This window comes from Somniosus microcephalus, chromosome 4, assembly GCF_052327205.1.
Source record: "Somniosus microcephalus isolate GS21.2 chromosome 4, FLI_Smic_1.0, whole genome shotgun sequence".
Lineage (NCBI taxonomy): Eukaryota > Metazoa > Chordata > Chondrichthyes > Squaliformes > Somniosidae > Somniosus > Somniosus microcephalus.
This window is the reverse complement of record NC_140990.1, coordinates 317283080-317300463: the sequence shown is the minus strand read 5'-3', so window position 1 is coordinate 317300463 and position 17384 is coordinate 317283080. Positions and strand designations below refer to the sequence as shown.

At 48.4% G+C, this 17384-nt stretch overlaps 1 protein-coding gene across 3 annotated transcripts in view; it reads right to left on the bottom strand.

Annotated features, from left to right (window-relative positions):
* cfap65 (cilia and flagella associated protein 65) overlaps positions 1 to 17384 on the bottom strand; it is a 217141-nt gene that overhangs the window by 51265 nt on the left and 148492 nt on the right. For all 3 annotated transcript variants that reach the window (XM_085986795.1, XM_085986797.1, XM_085986796.1), the window contains exons 22-24: positions 16520 to 16630; positions 14090 to 14281; positions 2961 to 3119 (exon numbers count right to left, since the gene is read on the bottom strand). In XM_085986795.1, coding sequence (XP_085842921.1) covers positions 2961 to 3119; positions 14090 to 14281; positions 16520 to 16630 — 462 coding nt within the window. The remainder of the gene's footprint in view (positions 1 to 2960; positions 3120 to 14089; positions 14282 to 16519; positions 16631 to 17384) is intronic.

Sequence of the window (17384 nt, the reverse complement as noted above, 5' to 3'; positions counted from 1 at the left end):
TCTTGAATATACTCAACGACAGAGCCTCCACAGCCCTCTGGGGTAGAGAATTCCAAAGATTCACCACCCTCTGAGTGAAGAAATTTCTCGTCATCTCAGTCCTAAATGGCTGACCCCTATTTCTGAGACTGTGACCCCTGGTTCTAGACTCCTCAGCCAGGGGAAACATCCTCCCTGTATCTACCCTGTCAAGCCCTGTAAGAATTTTATATGTTTCAGTGAGATCACCTCTCATTCTTCTAAACTCTAGAGAATATAGGCCTAGTCTACTCAATCTCTCCTCATAGGACAATCCCCCCCATCCCAGGAATCAGTCTGGTGAACCATCGTTGCACTCCATGGCAAGTATATCCTTCCTTAGGTAAGGAGACCAAAACTGTACAGAATACAGCAGGTGTGGTCTCACCAGGGCCCTCTATAATTGCAGTGAGACTTCTTTACTCTTATACTCAAATCCTCTTGCAATAAAAGCCAACATATCATTTGCTTTCCTAATTGCTTGCTGTACCTGCATGTTAACTTTCAGTGATTTGTGTACAAGGACTACGAGGTCCCTCTGAACACCAACATTTCCCAATCTCTCACCATTTAAAAAATACTCTGCTTTTCTATTTTTCCTACCGAAGTGGATAACTTCACATTTCTCCGCATTATATTCCATTTGCCATGTTCTTGCCCACTCACTTAGCCTGTCTATATCCCCTTGAAACCTCTTTGCATCCTCCTCACAACTTACATACCCACCTAGCTTTGTATTATCAGCAAACTTGGATATATTACATTTGGTCCCCTCATCCAAATCATTGATATAGATTGTGAATAGCTGAGGCCCAAGCACTGATCCTTGCGGTACCCCACTAGTTACAGCCTGCCAACCCTACTCTCTGTTTTCTGTCCGTTAACCAATCCTCAATCCATGCTAGTATATTACCCCCAATCCCATGAGCCCTTGGGGGAAAAATTGAGTCGCGCCCCCTTTGGGGCGCTAACTTCGCCTTAGCGCCCCGAAAAAAATTAGCGGTACCGCAGCCGAAATTGAATGCTATTGGTAGCGCCACACATCTCTCTTGGGGCACTGCAAGTCAATATCACAGCGCTACGTGCCGCGGTACTGCAGGCCTTCCTCCCCTTCTTAAAGAGAAGGGGCCTTGCGCAGCGTGACCCGGGGCCCAGCTGGGCCACTGGGGATCGGAGAGTCGGCAAAAGAGCCCGGCACTCAAGAGAAGTGCCGGGCTCGAGGAGCGCAGCTGGCACTCCGCGGGGAGGGGGGGGGGCTTCGCAGAAGGCCAGGGATGGCAAAGCGGGCAGGTGCTGGCAGGCGGCCAGCAACAAAAATGGCCGCCCGGCACCTCGCCTTTAATTAGCGCCGCCCCGGCCGCAGGTAGGCCCCCCTAACCCCATCGGACATAGCGTCCGGCAGTAAGTCAGGGGGAGCTACTGAAGATCGCGGCCAGGGCACGAACGTGGTGCTGCGCACGGCGATGACGTCAACACCTGCGGCGCAGCGCCACAGGGCGCTAACGGTTACTGCCGCCGCTAACCTCCCGCTGAATTTTGCGGGAGGCGTCGGCCATGCTGCGCCCGGGCGCTAGTTGCTTTGGGCACTAACGGGAGGCGCAAAGCAACCGAATTTTCCCCCCCTAATTTTGTTTAATAACCTCATGTGTGGCACCTTACCGAATGCCTTCTGAAAATCCAAATACACCACATCCACTGGTTCTCCCTGATCTATTCTGCTAGTTACAACCTCAAAAAACTCTAATAGATTTGTCAAACATGATTTCCCTTTCATTGATACATTGCGTTACATCGAATCTACAGCACAGAAACAGGCCATTTGGCCCAACTGGTCTACGCCGACATTTCTGCTCCACACGAGCCTCCTCCTGATTTGGGGGACTCTAGGTTATTTCTGAATGGATGAGCTCGGTGTTCCTCATCCATATCAATCTTGTGCAAATGTAAAGCTCCAGCAGGTTTATGATATCGCTTGAAGTCTGAGTAACGCAATCTGGCCTCCGCTCTTAGTTCTAACAAGAGGCGAGAGTGCTACCGACTTGGGCCAAGGCTGAATAATTACATAATAGCCTAGATTTTGCTGGAGCGGGGCATTACGCGACATAGAAAACACAGAACATAGAAAACAGAGAAAAATGTTCTGTGCTGCGCTTGTTAGATTTTTTTCTCACCCTTCAGCTCGAGCTGATAACAGCGTGGCAAGGGCAACGGGGCATCTGGTACCTTAGTGAATGATGGGACCAACCGTCTTTCTCCTTAACCAATGATATTTGAGGATTGAGAAAGAAACAGAGGAACGGCAGAGAAGGAAATAGGGTCAATTAGAGTCAATCAGGTACAGAAAGAGAAATAAAGAGAGGGGAAGAAAGATTGGATTGAGAGAGAAAGAAAAAGAAACAGAAAGGAACAGCAATTTAATTTTTTTTTAAAACCTCTAGGGACAATTTACTACCTGCAGGATGGAGACTCCACAGTTTCAATTGTTCCTTTTCTGGGCTGGAGAGGTTGACTGGCATTGCAGGAACATAAATCTGCTCGTTGAAAAGGTTCTTGCATTGTTAGGTACCAGCCCTAACATTCTGGGGCGAGATTAAGGGGTAAATAATGCGCAAACGCAGCAATTTCTTGAAACCCATGGGGAGGGTTGAGGTTGAGCTGCTGTTTTCGCGAGGCCAACGGCGGAGCAGCGCAAATCGTCCAGCAACTTGTGGTGATTCGCAACTTGCGGCGTATCTCTTACTTGCCACAGGTTACTGGGCTATTTACGCACTAATAACTAGCGAGCACATTAAACACGCCGTTATTTCCCAGCACAATCAGGGCCATTATTTTCACTGGTCTTACAAGTAACAGGAACAGATCTGTGAGACATAAGAGGGTTAAAAGGCCATTGAAATAAAGAGTGTTAAACCATATAGTCTGATAATCAATCCAACTCTCACCTGCCCAAGGACTGGTGCTCGTTGTACAGCTGGGGCTCCAAAGTATGAAGACGGCTCGTTGAAAGAGGCAGAGCTGCCCAGAACACGCTGGTCATACCCAATACCTGTGAAGGTCACCAAGGCAGAGTCGCCATCTTGGATGTGGATGGGGATGTTCACCTAGAGGAAAGACAGCAACCAGAAATCCAATCAGTTGGAAGACATGTGAAACCAGAAAATATTTTCAATTCAAGAAGGGGAGTTGATGATCAACAGTGTGAGAGTGAGCTGCAGTAGTCAATGGGTGATTGACATTCCATTCAAATACCGCATAATGCAGGACACATACGACGGGCCAGTCAGCAACTTAAAGGGAAAGAGAGGCTGACATTTAGGGTGCAGTTTGGTTCTGATGAAGGGTCTCCTCTCAAAATGTTAACCTGTCTTTTCTCTATTTATTTCCAGTATTCGTCTTTTTTATTTCAGACTTCCAGCATTTCTGGTTGTCTTTTTATCATCACATAATGGATTGCCAGCATGATTATAATAGGATTCATGTTAGGAATGCATGCCTCGGGTGTGGAGCCTCACCCACCTGGAGCACATGTTGGGCATGTGGCATGAATCAGTCATTCATGAAAGAAAGGCTTATGAAATAATACTGAGCGGCCTACGGGTGGCGCTGTCCAGGGAGAGTATAAATGCTCGGGCACGGGCCCAGCTTGCGCGGGACATTCTTAACAGGAACTAGTGAAGGTCACAACTAGACCTCCATGTTGTAAAACAGTTGATTAAAGCTTTGTTTAACACTCAAACCGAGTGCCTAGTAGTTTTCTTACGTCAGCACGTGTCTGATCTCTTTTGAAACTACATAGAATAGAATTAGATAGAATTTACAGCACAGAAACAGGCCATTCGGCCCAACTGGTCAGTGCTGGTGTTTATGCCCCACACGAACCTCCTTCCCACTCCTCTTCATCTCACCCTATCAACATATCCTTCTATTCCTTTCTCCCTCGTGTACTCATCTGGCTTCCCCTTAAATGTATCTATGTTATTCGCTTCAACTATTACTTAAGGTAGCAAGTTCCACATTCTCACCACTCTTAGAACATAAGAATTAGGAGCAGGAGTAGGCCAGATGGCCCCTCGAGCCTACTAGTTACTCCCTGGATCCCTGATCCCTATTTTCACCTCTCATGAGACAAGCTGGCATGCAAAATGCGTTCCTGAAGTGAAAGGCCCCAAGCTCAGCGCTCATATTTGTAAAATTACCCCAAAATATCTTTAAACTTTTAATACCATGTAATCAATGTTCTCTTTAAGCTGCGCGGCCACGATGTGCTCTGCAACTCCCGCGCAGCCGGCTCAACGGCATTTAAATGGGGAAAACCGCACACGCGCGTTATTTTGAATGGGCCGCGCAACCAAAAAAAAAATGAAAGGGAACATTGCATGTAATATCTTTACACATCAAACACCATAGGGTAATATCTCTTCATGCGCAAGATCATGATCTGATGGAGATAATGAGCTCTGAATAGGATCAGCCTTGGCTCCATTTGAAGCACTCTCGCCACTGTGGAGGCCGTGGGTTCATATTCCCACTCCAGAGACCTGAACACATAATCCAGGCTCTGACACTGCAGTGCAGTACTGAGGGAGTGCTGCAGTGTCGGAGGTGCCATCTTTCGGATGAGACGTACACAGTACTCTAACTGTGGCCCAACCAATGTTTTGTATAAATTCATCATCGCTTCTTTACTCCATCCATGTACTTGTAAAACCCCAAATTCTTTTTGCTTTTTAACAGATTGATCTACCTGCACTTAAACTTTCAAGGTATTCGGTCCTCTGTTCATCCATGCGCTTTGGTATCTTTCCATTAATTGTACGCTCCAACTCTTTGCTTTTCTTCTACCAAAATGTATTACCTGTCACTTATTCACATTAAATTACATCTGCTCCTTCTACTGGCCAGTCTATGTCTTCTTGGAATCTTGTAAGGTCCCCCTCACTGTTTGCTAAACCTCCTACTTCATAGAATCATAGAAATTTACAGCACAGAAGGAGGTCATTCAGCCCATCATGTCTGTGCAGTCGAAAAAGAGCTCTCCAGCCTAATCCCACTTTCCAGCTCTTGGTCCGTAGCCCTGCAGGTTACGACACTTCAAGTGCATATCCAAGTACTTTTTAAATGTGATGAGGGTTTCTGCCTCTACCACCCTTCCAGGCAGTGAGTTCCAGGCCCCCACCACCCTCTGGGTGAAAAATTGTTTTCCTCAACTCCCCTCCAAACCTCCGACCAATTACTTTAAATCTATGCCCCCTGGTTATTGACCTCTCTGCTAAGGGAAAAATAGGTGATTCCTATCCATTTTATCTCGGCCACTCATAATTTTATATACCTCAATTAAGTCTCCCCTCAGCCTCCTCTGTTCCAAAGGAAACAACCCCAGCCTATCCAATCTTTCCTCATAGCTAAAATTCTCCAGTCCTGGCAACATCCTCGTAAATCTCCTCTGTACCTTCTCTGGTGCAATCACATCTTTTCTGTAATATGGGGACATAGACAGGCTAAGTAAGTGGGCAGAGATTTGGCAGATGGAATACAATACTGGAAAGTGTGAGGTTATGCACTTTGGCAGGAAAAATCGTAGAGCAAGTTATTATCTTAATGGCAAGAAACTGGAAAGTACTGAAGTACAAAGGGATCTGGGGGTCCTGGTGCACGAAACTCAAAAGGTTAGTATGCAGGTGCAGCAAGTGATTAAGAAGGCCAATGGAATGTTGGCTTTCATTGCTAGGGGGATAGAATATAAAAATAGGGAGGTATTGCTTCAGTTGTACAAGGTATTGGTGAGACCGCACCTGGAATACTGCGTACAGTTTTGGTGTCCATACTTAAGAAAGGACATACTTGCTCTCGAGTCAGTACAAAGAAGGTTCACTTGGTTAATCCCGGGGATGGACATATGAGGAGAGGTTGAGTAGATTGGGACTCTACTCATTGGAGTTCAGAAGAATGAGAGGCGATCTTATTGAAACATATAAGATTGTGAAGGGGTTGGATCGGGTGGATGCGGGGAGGATGTTCCCGATGATGGGTGAAACTAGAACTAGGGGGCATAGTCTTAGAATAAGGGGCTGCTCTTTCAAAACTGAGATGAGGAGGAACTACTTCACTCAGGAGGGTGGTAGGTCCATGGAATATGCTGCCCCAAAAAACTGTAGAAGCTACATCATTACATAAATTTAAAACAGAAATAGACAGTTTCCTAGAAGTAAAGGGAATTAAGGGTTACGGGGAGCGGGCAGGAATTTGGACATGAGTCTAGGTTCGGATCGGTCATGGCCCTGTGGGTAGCGGAGCGGGCCCAGGGGCCGTGTAGCCTGATCCTGCTCCTATTTCGTGTGTCTAATTCTGTTAGATGTAGGAGATGGTTCTGTGATAGTGGATTGGCAGTTAGGATCAGATCAGCCATGATCTTATTGAATGGCGGAGCAGGCTCGAGGGGCCGATTGGCCTACTCCTGCTCCTATTTCTTATGTTCTTATGGTGACCAGAACTGTATGCAGCTGTGGCCTAACCAGTGTTTTATACAGTTCAAGTATAACCTTCCTGCTCTTATTGTGAGGAATGGAACTTGGTGAACCCAACTGCAGGAAGGCAAACTGAGGCAGAGGTTAGGTCGCAAAAACAAAGATAGACTTTACTTGAAATAAACAAAATAACAACAGCACAGATACAGGCTAGCAGGCCGGCAAGAGGCTCACAAGACAGTGAAACTCAAGACTGAGCAATGAACATAACCTAAGCACCACTTAAATAGCAGGCATATAACCATGCACAGGTGAGTACAATTAGGAATAAAGGAGGAAATAATTAAGAGTTCATGGTGCCCTCTGGTGGCGAGGCAGAACCTGGGTCATCCCTGACAGGACCCCCCGCCCCCCAGGAACGGCCCCTGACGTTCCCCCAGAAGGTCCATGGCGACAACGAAGAAAGTTCTGCACTAAATCGCGATCCAGGATGTTCCGGTCCGGGACCCAGGAGCGTTCCTCCGGACCATATCCCTCCCAGTCCACCAGGAACTGGAGGCCCCCGCGAACCCGGCGAGAGTCCATCAGGCGACAGACCATGTAGGCAGGCTGGCCTTCGATGATGCGGGGAGCAGGAGGAGGCCTCGTGGCGGGCGCCAGGGAACTGATGACCACTGGCCGGAGCCGGGAGACGTGGAAGGTAGGATGAATCCGCATGGAGCGGGGCAGCTGGAGACGGTAGGACATCGGGTTGACCTTCCTCAACACCGTGAAGGGACCGATGAAACGGGGCGCCAGCTTGCGGGACTCCACCCGCAGCGGGAGATCCTGCGTAGAAAGCCAGACCCTCTGACCAGGATGGAATGAAAGGAGCTAGTCTGCGCCGCTTGTTGGCCTGGATCCGTCGTTATCGAGAAGCTCGTTGTAAAGCCAGCCGCGCTCTCCTCCAGGTCCGTCGACAGCGCTGGACAAACTTCTCCGCGGAGGGAACCCCCACCTCGAGCTCCTGGAACAGTGGAGGCTGAAACCTGAACTGGCACTCGAAAGGCGACATTCCTGTGGAGGAGCAGCACAAGGTGTTGTGCGCGTACTCAGCCCAGACGATGTGACGGCTCCAGGTCGCTGGGTTAGCGGACACGAGACACCTCAGGGTCGTCTCCAGGTCTTGGTTGATCCGTTCTGTTTGACCGTTAGACTGAGGGTGGAAGCCCGAGGAAAAGCTGACAGTAGCTCCAATGAGCTTATAGAAAGCTCTCCAAAACCGGGAGGCGAATTGTGGACCACGGTCAGAGACGATGTCAAGAGGCAAACCAAACAACCTGAAAACATGCTGGACCATGAGCTCGGCTGTCTCTTGGGCTGAGGGAAGCTTGGGCAAGGGCAGAAAGCGACAGGCTTTGGAGAAGCGATCTACGATGACCAGAATGACAGTGTTGCCTTGAGATGGTGGAAGGCCTGTGATGAAATCCACAGTGAGGTGTGACCAGGGGCAGGTGGGAATAGGGAGAGGATGCAGCAAACCCTGGGGGCGAGATCAAGGGTTCTTGTTTCGTGCACAAATAGCACAAGCTGCCACGAACGCCTTTACGTCCTTCTCCATGGTGGGCCACCAGAACCTTCTGCGAAGGAACTCCAGCGTTCTGGATGTGCCTGGATGACCGGTGAGTCGCGACGAATGCCCCCACTGCAGGGCTTGTGAGCGTGCCGTGTTGGGAACAAAAAGGCGACCTGGTGGGCCGTTGCCAGGGTCTGCCTCCCTCTGTTGCGCCTTTCTGACCAGCGTCTCGATCCCCCAGCGAACCGGTGCTACAATTTGAGAAGTTGGAAGAATAGGTTCTGGTTGTCTCTCCCACTCGGGTGGATCAAACTGCCTGGAGAGAGCATCAGGCTTGAGATTCTTGGATCCTGGACGATATGACAGGACAAAGTCAAAACGATTGAAAAACAGTGCCCAGCGAGCTTGACGAGAGTTAAGCCGTTTGGCCTCCTGGATATAGGCCAGATTCTTATGGTCTGTCCAGACAATGAACGGGTGTTTAGACCCCTCCAACCAATGTCTCCACTCCTCCAGTGCCAACTTAACTGTTAGTAGTTCCCTGTTTTCAATATCATAGTTTCGCTCTGCAGGAGTGAGTCGGCGAGAAAAGAAGGCGCAAGGGTGGTTTGTTGTCGTTAGACCGCTGGGACAAAACGGCACCCACTCCTATATCAGAGGCATCCACCTCGACAATGAAGGAGAGTGATCCGGAATCACGAGGACAGGAGCAGATGTGAAGCGCCGCTTGAGATCCTCGAAAGCCTGCGCAGCCTCAGCGGACCAACTGAACCGGGTGGAAGCGGTTTTGGTGAGGGCGTTGAGAGGGGCAGCAATGGTGCCGAAGTTCCTGACGAATCTCCGATAGAAATTAGCAAACCCCAAGAAACGTTGCACCTGTTTGAGAGAGGTGGGTGGTGGCCAATCTCGGACAGCTTGGGTCTTGCCAGGGTCCATTGGGATGTTGCCGCTGGAGATGATGAAGCCCAGAAATGAAACCGTGGAAACGTGAAACTCACACTTCTCAGCCTTGACAAACAAGAGGTTGTTAAGCAGACGTTGCAGGACTTGCCTTACATGCTGGACATGATCGTGAAGAGTTTTGGAGAAAATGAGAATGTCGTCCAGGTAGACAAAGACAAAGCGATTCAGCATGTCTCAGAGGACGTCGTTGATGAGTGCCTGGAACACAGCAGGGGCATTGGCCAATCCAAAAGGCATGACCAGGTTCTCATAGTGCCCGGTAGGTGTGTTGAATGCCGTCTTCCACTCGTCCCCTTCGCGGATGAGGTTGTAGGTGTTGTGGAGATCCAATTTTGTGAAGACTGTGGCTCCCTGTAGTAGCTCGAAGGCCGTTGACATGAGCGGAAGAGGATAACGGTTTTTTATAGTAATCTTGTTAAGGCCACGGTAGTCGATGCAGGGGCGGAGACCTCCATCTTTCTTACTCACGGAGAAAAAACCGGCACCAGCAGGAGAGGTGGACGGACGGATGAAGCCAGCGGCGAGGGCGTCACGGATGTAATCCTCCATGGCGGTGGTCTCTGGAGCAGAAAGGGAGAAGATCCTACCCCTAGGTGGGCATGTCCCAGGCAGGAGGTCAATGGCACAGTCATATGGCCTATGAGGGGGAAGTGATGTGGCTCGAACCTTACTGAAGACCTCTTTTAAATCCTCATACTCGGGAGGCACTCGGGACAATTCAGAGTGCGATGGGGGCTCCTGGGGCTGGGAAGGAGACTTGGAGCGAAGACAGGTGGTATGGCAGGCGGAGCCCCATTCCGTAAGCCGGCCAGCGGCCCAATCCATGCGTGGATTATGGCAGGCCAACCAAGGGTAACGCAGAACTAATGGAAACTCGGGAGAGTGGATAAGGGAGAATTGGATGGTCTCGAAATGTTGTCCTTCCACGCCCAAACACAGGGGGTCAGTAAGATGGTGAATAGTTCCGGAGCCCAGGGGTCTTCCAGCCAGGGCGATAACAGTGAGGAGGTGAACTGGATGGGTCAGGGGAATCTTGAGCTGTTTAGCTAAACCCAGATCCATGAAGTTACCATCGGACCCAGAATCCACCAGGGCCTTAAGATCATGTTGTTGATTGCAGGGAGGATGCCAGCAGGACCCTAGAAACAGTGGGGCCAGGAGGGATGGCTACGCTCATCTCAGGTCCCTCCGTCCTGGACGAGCCCTGGCTTTCCCCACCAACTTTGGACAAGAAGAGCGAAAGTGGCCCAGTTCCCCACAATAGAGGCAAGATCCCTCTCTCATTCGGCGATCACGTTCAGGCTGCGAGAGACGAGTTACTCCCAACTGCATGGGCTCTTCTGGATCAGTCAAAGATGGACTCGGGATGGCTCGGAGGTTCTCGGATGGCTTCGAAGCAGGGAAGGCTCTTGTCTCCGGAAGTGGGGTGAAAAAGGAGCGGCGTTCTCGTCGCCTCTCACGGAGACGATTATCCACGCGAATGGAGGTATCAAAGAGAGACTCCAAATCACTCACCGGATCTCTGGAAGCCAGTTCGTCCTTGATTTCATTCGTGAGACCATGGCGAAAAGTGGCAATGAGCGCCTCCGAATTCCATTGGCTCTCTGCAGCGAGAGTGCAAAACTCAATAGCGTAGTCCGCAACGCTACGAGCCCCCTGACGAAGCCGAAGCAGTTTGTTAGATGCCTCTCTCCCACTGACAGGATGATCAAAGACCCTTCTCATTTCCTCAGAGAAAAGTTGGTAGTTTGAACATGCTGTTCCCAGACGGCCATAGCCCAGGTAAGTACTTTGCCGGTGAGTAGCGAAATGATGTAGGCTACTCGGGAACGGTCACTGGGAAATAATGAACCTTGCAGTTGGAAAGCCAGGGAACACTGGGTTAGAAAGCCTCGACATCCTCCCGGGTTACCGTCGTAGCGCTCGGGTGCAGGTAATCGGGGTTCTTTCAGAGGGGGAGGCGAAACCGGAGGAGCGGGTAACGGTGCTGGAGTAGCTTGGGTCGCCTGACTCTGGCTCTGATGGAAAGCAATGACGAGGGCCTCCAGCTGTTTCTGGCTTTGGGAGAATGACGTGGCGAGGCACCGCAGTTCGTCCAAGACCAGTTGTAGCTGTTCAAAGACTTGTCGTAGCCATTGGTCCTTCTCTGCTGGGTCCATGTTTGGTTCAGTCTTGCTGTGAGGAATGGAACTTAGTGAACTCAACTGCAGGAAAGCAAACTGAGGCAGAGGTTAGGTTGCAAAAACAAAGATAGACTTTACTTGAAATAAACAAAATAACAACAGCACAGATACAGGCTAGCAGGCCAGCAAGAGGATCACAAGGCAGTGAAACTCAAGACTGAGCAATGAACATAAACTAAGCACCACTTAAATAGCAGGCATATAACCATGCACAGGTGAGTACAATTAGGAATAAAGAAGGAAACAATTAAGAGTTCATGGTGCCCTCTGGTGGCGAGGCGAGGCAGAACCTGGGTCATTCCTGACACTTATATTCTATGCCTCGGCTAATAAAGGAAAGTATCCTGTATACCTTCTTAACCACCTTATCTACCTGTCCTGCTACCTTCAGGAATCTGTGGGCATGCATTCCAAGGCACCTCTGTTCCTCTACGCTTCTCAGTATCATACCATTTATTGTGTATTCCCTTGCCTTGTTAGCCTTCCCCAAATGCATTACCTCACACTTCTCCGGATTGAATTCCATTTACCACTTTTCTGCCCACCTGACCAGTCCATTGATATCTTCCTGCAGTCTACAGCTTTCTTCCTCACTATCAACCACACGGCCAATTTTTGTATCATCTGCAAACTTTGAGTTTGTTCTCCTACATTACAACTGTGACCACAATTCAAAATGACTTCATTGGCTGTAAAGCGCTTTGGGGCGTCCTGAAACTCTCCTCCATGCCTTTGTTACCTCTAGACTCGACTATTCCAATGCTCTCCTGTCTGGCCTGCCAACTTGCAACCGCCATAAACTTGAGCTCATCCAAAACTCTGCTGCCCGTGTCCTAACTCACACCAAGTCCCGTTCATCCATCACCCCCGTGTTCGCTGACCTACATTGGCGCCCAGTCTGGCAATGCCTCGGTTTTAAAATTCTCATCCTCGTTTTCAAATCCCTCCCGAGCCTCGCCCCTCCCTATCTCTGTAACCACCTCCAACCCTACAACGCCCCCCCTCCCTCCCCCTCCGAGATCTCTGCACTCCTCCAATTCTGGCCTCTTGTGCATCTCCGATTTTCATCGCTCCACCATTGGCAGCCGTGCCTTCAGCTGCCTATGCCTGAAGCTCTGGAATTCCCTCCCTAAACCGCTCCACTTCTCTCTCTCCTCCTTTAAAATGTTCCTTAAAACCTACCTCTTTGACCAAGCTTTATCGCCTTATATGGCTCGGTGTCAAATTTTGTTTGATAACACTCCTGTGAAGTGTCTTGGAACGTTTTACTATGCTAAAGGCGCTATATAAATACAAGTTGTTGTTGTTGAAATCATGGAAGGTGCTATATAAATGCAACTCTTTTTAAGAACATCTATTAAATTTTCTCTTAGCCTTCTTTTCCCCAGTGGAATGTCCCAGTATCTCAAGTCCCTTCTCAAAACTACGAGCCTCGATTTAAACCTAATCCACCCCGGATTCAGGTCGGACGCCAGTTTTACACCGCGCCCAATTTTACGTTCCATTGACTTCCTGTTCCCGCCAGGCGGGTTCGGTTAAAATCAGGCCTCATGTTTCTCATCCCTGATATCATCCCCGTCATCTCTGCCATCGTCATCATATCAATTTCGACTTTTTCGCTGGTCTCAAGTATCAGTCTTATTTTATTTATAGTCTTCAAGGAAAAAAACAAATCAGCTCTAGTTTCAATCCAGTATTTTGCTTTCCAAAATATTCGTCATATTTTAGTCAAAGATCTACTCGTGCTGCCAGTGGAGAGCCTCACACATCAGGAGCACATAGCAGGCGTTCAGCCACAAGTTCAGCATATCCCACAGGAGAAGGGCGCAATAATCTCCATGCCCTAATTCTTGTGGGACTCCCAACGGGAACGCTCTACATCTGGAGTTCCAATTTGTAAAATGTACCCAGTTAGATTTTGATCGTCATATTTTTCCAGGAATTTTATTTCCAAATTTATGGGGTTTTATTAAATGCCATAATAGTTATTTCATTTCCCACAAAACTCACAAGGGGACAAGAAATGTTGAGGAATAATAAACTGGAGCTTGGACAACAACTAAGACTTTATTCCTCCGTTTCATTGGTGCCAAAAGTTTCAACTGCCGACCAGTGTTGGTTTATACATAGGAATCATTTTAATTTTGATTCTTGTTAGCCTCGACTTTTCATCCGAAATTTACGGTTTTAGTTTTCATAAGCAATTTAGACTTAATTTTAATTCGGTGATAAAAATACAATTCTACTCCATGATGGCACATTCTTCCTCATTTTAGTTGATGAAAACAAAACCAATTTCAGCTTGTTTCATCAATACAAACTACAATCTCGTCAAGCACTTAATTGTCCCTTATCTCTGTAAGAATCAGTGGAAGAGACAACGGCAAGTGGACAACATTCCACAGTGTCAGCCAGTGGCTCAGTGGGTAGCACTCTTGCCTCTGAGTCATAAGATTGTGGGTTCAAATCCCACTCCAGAGACTTGAGCACAAAAATCTTTGCTGACACTTCAGTGCAGTGCTGAGGGAGTGTCGGAACGCTACTATGTCGGACGTGCCGTCCTACGGATGGGATTTTAATCTGAGGCGGACGGAAAGGATCCCATGGCACTATTTTGAAGAAGAGCAGGGGAGTTCTCCCCACAGTAGCCAAGAAAATATTTATCCCTCAACCAACAGACAGATTATCTGGTCATTATCACGTTGCTGTTTGTGGGATCTTGCTGTGTGCAAACGGGCTGCCACGTTTCCTACAACAGTTGCCAACTCTTGTTGGATGTATTCCTGGGGGTTTTATCACACTTCGAAAGAACTTCATTGGCTGTAAAACACTTTGGGATGTCCTGAGGTCAGGAAAGGCGCCATAGAACTGCAAGTCTTTCTTTCTTTCTCTGGGTAGATACGTACCGAATAGGATTGAGCCTCGAGTGGTGAGAAAATCCACTCAATGTAAGCAGTCATCCCCGACTGGATTTCTCCATGTGGATTCAGGCACTGAAAGATGGGATGGTCGTAATTCTGTTCCTGAATGGTTTTCACGGAATCCAGCTGGATGTCATAAATCACTCGCACCGAGCCGCCATTGTACAGCTCGTAAATCTGTGTTGAGTGGGAGATACAAGGAAAGGGTTGATGTACAGGAAACTCTTGTTTAAACGGCACCTAAATATCCGGAATTCTCTATTAACCGGCAAAATTCTCACTCCGAAAACAACACCTCAATAACCGGAAATGTTGCCGAGTCCGAGTCTCCCACGGTGGCCGAGTTAGTCAGTGGGGGTAGTTCTCCAAACTGCCACTACTTGGCTTCTTGGCGCTGTCGGAAGTCGGAACACCTCAATACCCCTGTAACAGGAGTCTGACTCTCCCGCGCTGCCGGTAGTCTCTTCTGATCCGCCATTTTACAGGGGTACTGTGTGTCTCCCACGCTGCTGGTAGTCATTGCATTGCATTACCCTCAACTGGCAGCACTGTACTTAATCAAGCATCTTCCACTATCCATTTAACACAACATTCTGTAGGTGAGTACCCAATTACTGTATATTGCACATTTCTTGATTTTTTTTTTCTTTGTTAAAAATAGCCTCAGTAGATAACCCTCTCCGTCATCCGGAATTTTTGATCAACCGGCAACACGCCGGTCCCGTCGGTGCCGGATACCAAAGAGTTTCCTGTACATTGCCACAGCAATTGTTTACCAGGTGCCCACTAGCCAATTTCAGAGGGCACTAGGGTTGCAAACTCTGATTGGACGTATTCCTGGAAGGTTCATTACAGGATGTCCCAGCCTATCACTGCCCTGTCCCCCACGCTCCCGCCATGGGTCTAGCCAACACGTCCATCCTCATGGCACGCCCATCTTCCCACGCCAATTGGAAACCGAGCAGTCTCTTCATGACTCAAATGGATGATTTTTGACAGTCAAACAGCATTTTTTTCCCCCAACTCCTATATTTTCATAACTAGTAAACAAAAGTGTTTAAAGAAAATGAAAACCCACCCCCCAACAATTCTCTTAATACCCCTATGATTTTTCTCCCGAGTTTGACTTGCAGCAGTGTCCTGGAGATTAATCTTCAATTCCCGGAGACTCCAGGGCAATCCTAGAGGGTACTAAGAGTAAATCAACACAGAGTAGGCCAGACCGAGTAGGGGTGGGCAGGCTCTCTTCCCTGAAGGACCGGTTAGTGGTCCTGTTGGGTTTATAAAAACCACAATCCAGAAGCTGTGATGGTTAATTTTCTGGCACACTAAATTACCAAATTTAGTAAATTCACTTCCACAACTTGCCACGGTGAGATTTGAACTCGTGATTTGCGAGTTGTTAGTCCAGTACCGGAACCTCTAGATCATTGTCGCTGGGCAACGATCGAGAGTAGGAATCCCTGGGCTGACTGCTCCCCTCCCTAGACCAGGACACGGTGGTCAATTAAGGTCATCGTCACCTCAGCGGAGATCAGCTAACACAACACATCGCAACCAACGTTCCCTTTAAGCTGTGCAGCCACGCAGCGGTCTGGAGGTCCCGCACAGGCCGCTCAGCGGCTTTTAAATGGAAAAACCACACACGCACGGAAATTTGAATGGGCCGCGTTGCCCGTTAAAGGGGCCGTGCCCCCAAAAGAACCATTAACGGGAACATTGATCACAACATAGCCTGGGAATCAAACTCTCGGCCTTTGTGGTCTAAGTGACACCGTTTCATAGCAGGCAGCAGCCACGACAACTCGGAGTCCGACTGGGAGGAGGGGAGCTGGGAATGGTGGCCAGAGGGTGAGCGGGAGAAGCAGGCCACCACACGTGGAGCCGAGCCGGCAACAGTGAGGAGGAGGCCGCGGTGACGAGGAGGACGGAGCGGCTGAGGGACATCGTGCTCCCACTGCCACTGGATGCCAAAGAATTGACTTTCTGAACACGGCGCTGTAAAAATAGCTGACGTGTCCCTACGGGGAGTAAGCATTCCATTGTATTAGTACATATGGCAAATAACATTGAATTGAATTGAATTGAATTGAGTTTATTAAAAGAGCCTTCGGGGGGGGGGGGGGTGGTGGGAGGAAAATGGAGCGGAAATAAATAATTAAATGATATTGTTCACCAAAAAAATCAGCTATGTTTTCAACATTAAGCCAATGTTTTTAAATTACATTTTTCCCCTCGGAATTTACAACTGAATCTAATCCAATCCAAACGAAATATTAAATATTCAATTACCTGATCCGCAGTCAAGCATAATACAAATGTGCAATGTGCACATCACTCGCACTGCACAACAATGAATGAATTCAACTGCTGGATGCTGCAAGTAGTGCTTGGTACCTTGAGGAATGCACTCACCTGCTTGGGTGGGTTCAAAGTGCCGATACAAACGGGTGCAAACCTGTGCTGGGTGACGAGAAAGTGAATGTAGCAACGGTCTCTGGGCACTGTGATGCCGATGAAATTTAACTGGAAGGAGACAAAAAAAACAGATATATACAATCATTTGAATTAGAAACATAGAAACATAGAAGATAGGAGCAGGAGTCGGCCATCCGGCCCTTCGAGCCTGTTCCGCCATTCAATGAGATCATGGCTGATCATCCAAATTCAGTATCCTGTCCTTGCCTTCTCCCCATATCCCTTGATCCCTTTAGCCTTAAGAAATATATCTAACTCCTTCTTGAATATATTTAATGAATTGGCCTCAACTGCCCTGTGTGGCAGAGAATTCCACAGGTTCACCACTCTCTGGGTGAAGAAATTCCTCCTCATCTCAGTCCTAAATGGCTTATCCCTTATCCTTAGGCTGTGACCCCTGGTTCTGGACTCCCCCGCCGTCGGGAACATCCTTCCTGCATCTAGTCTGTCTAGTCCTGTTAGAATTTTATAAGTTTCAATGAGATCCCCTCTCATTCTTCTGAACTCCAGCGAATATAAGCCCAATCGACCCAATCTCTCCTCATACGTCATTCCTGCCATCCCAGGTATCAGTCTGGTGAATCTTCGCTGCACTCCCTCCATGGCAAGAACATCCTTCCTCAGATAAGGTGACCAAAACTGCACACAATACTCAAGGTGTGGTCTCACCAAGGCCCTGTACAACTGCAGCAAGACATCCTTGCTCCTGTACTCGAATCCTCTCGCTATGAAGGCCAACATACCATTTGCCTTCTTAACCGCCTGCTGCACCTGCATTGCTGCAAGGACAGGCATTTTTATT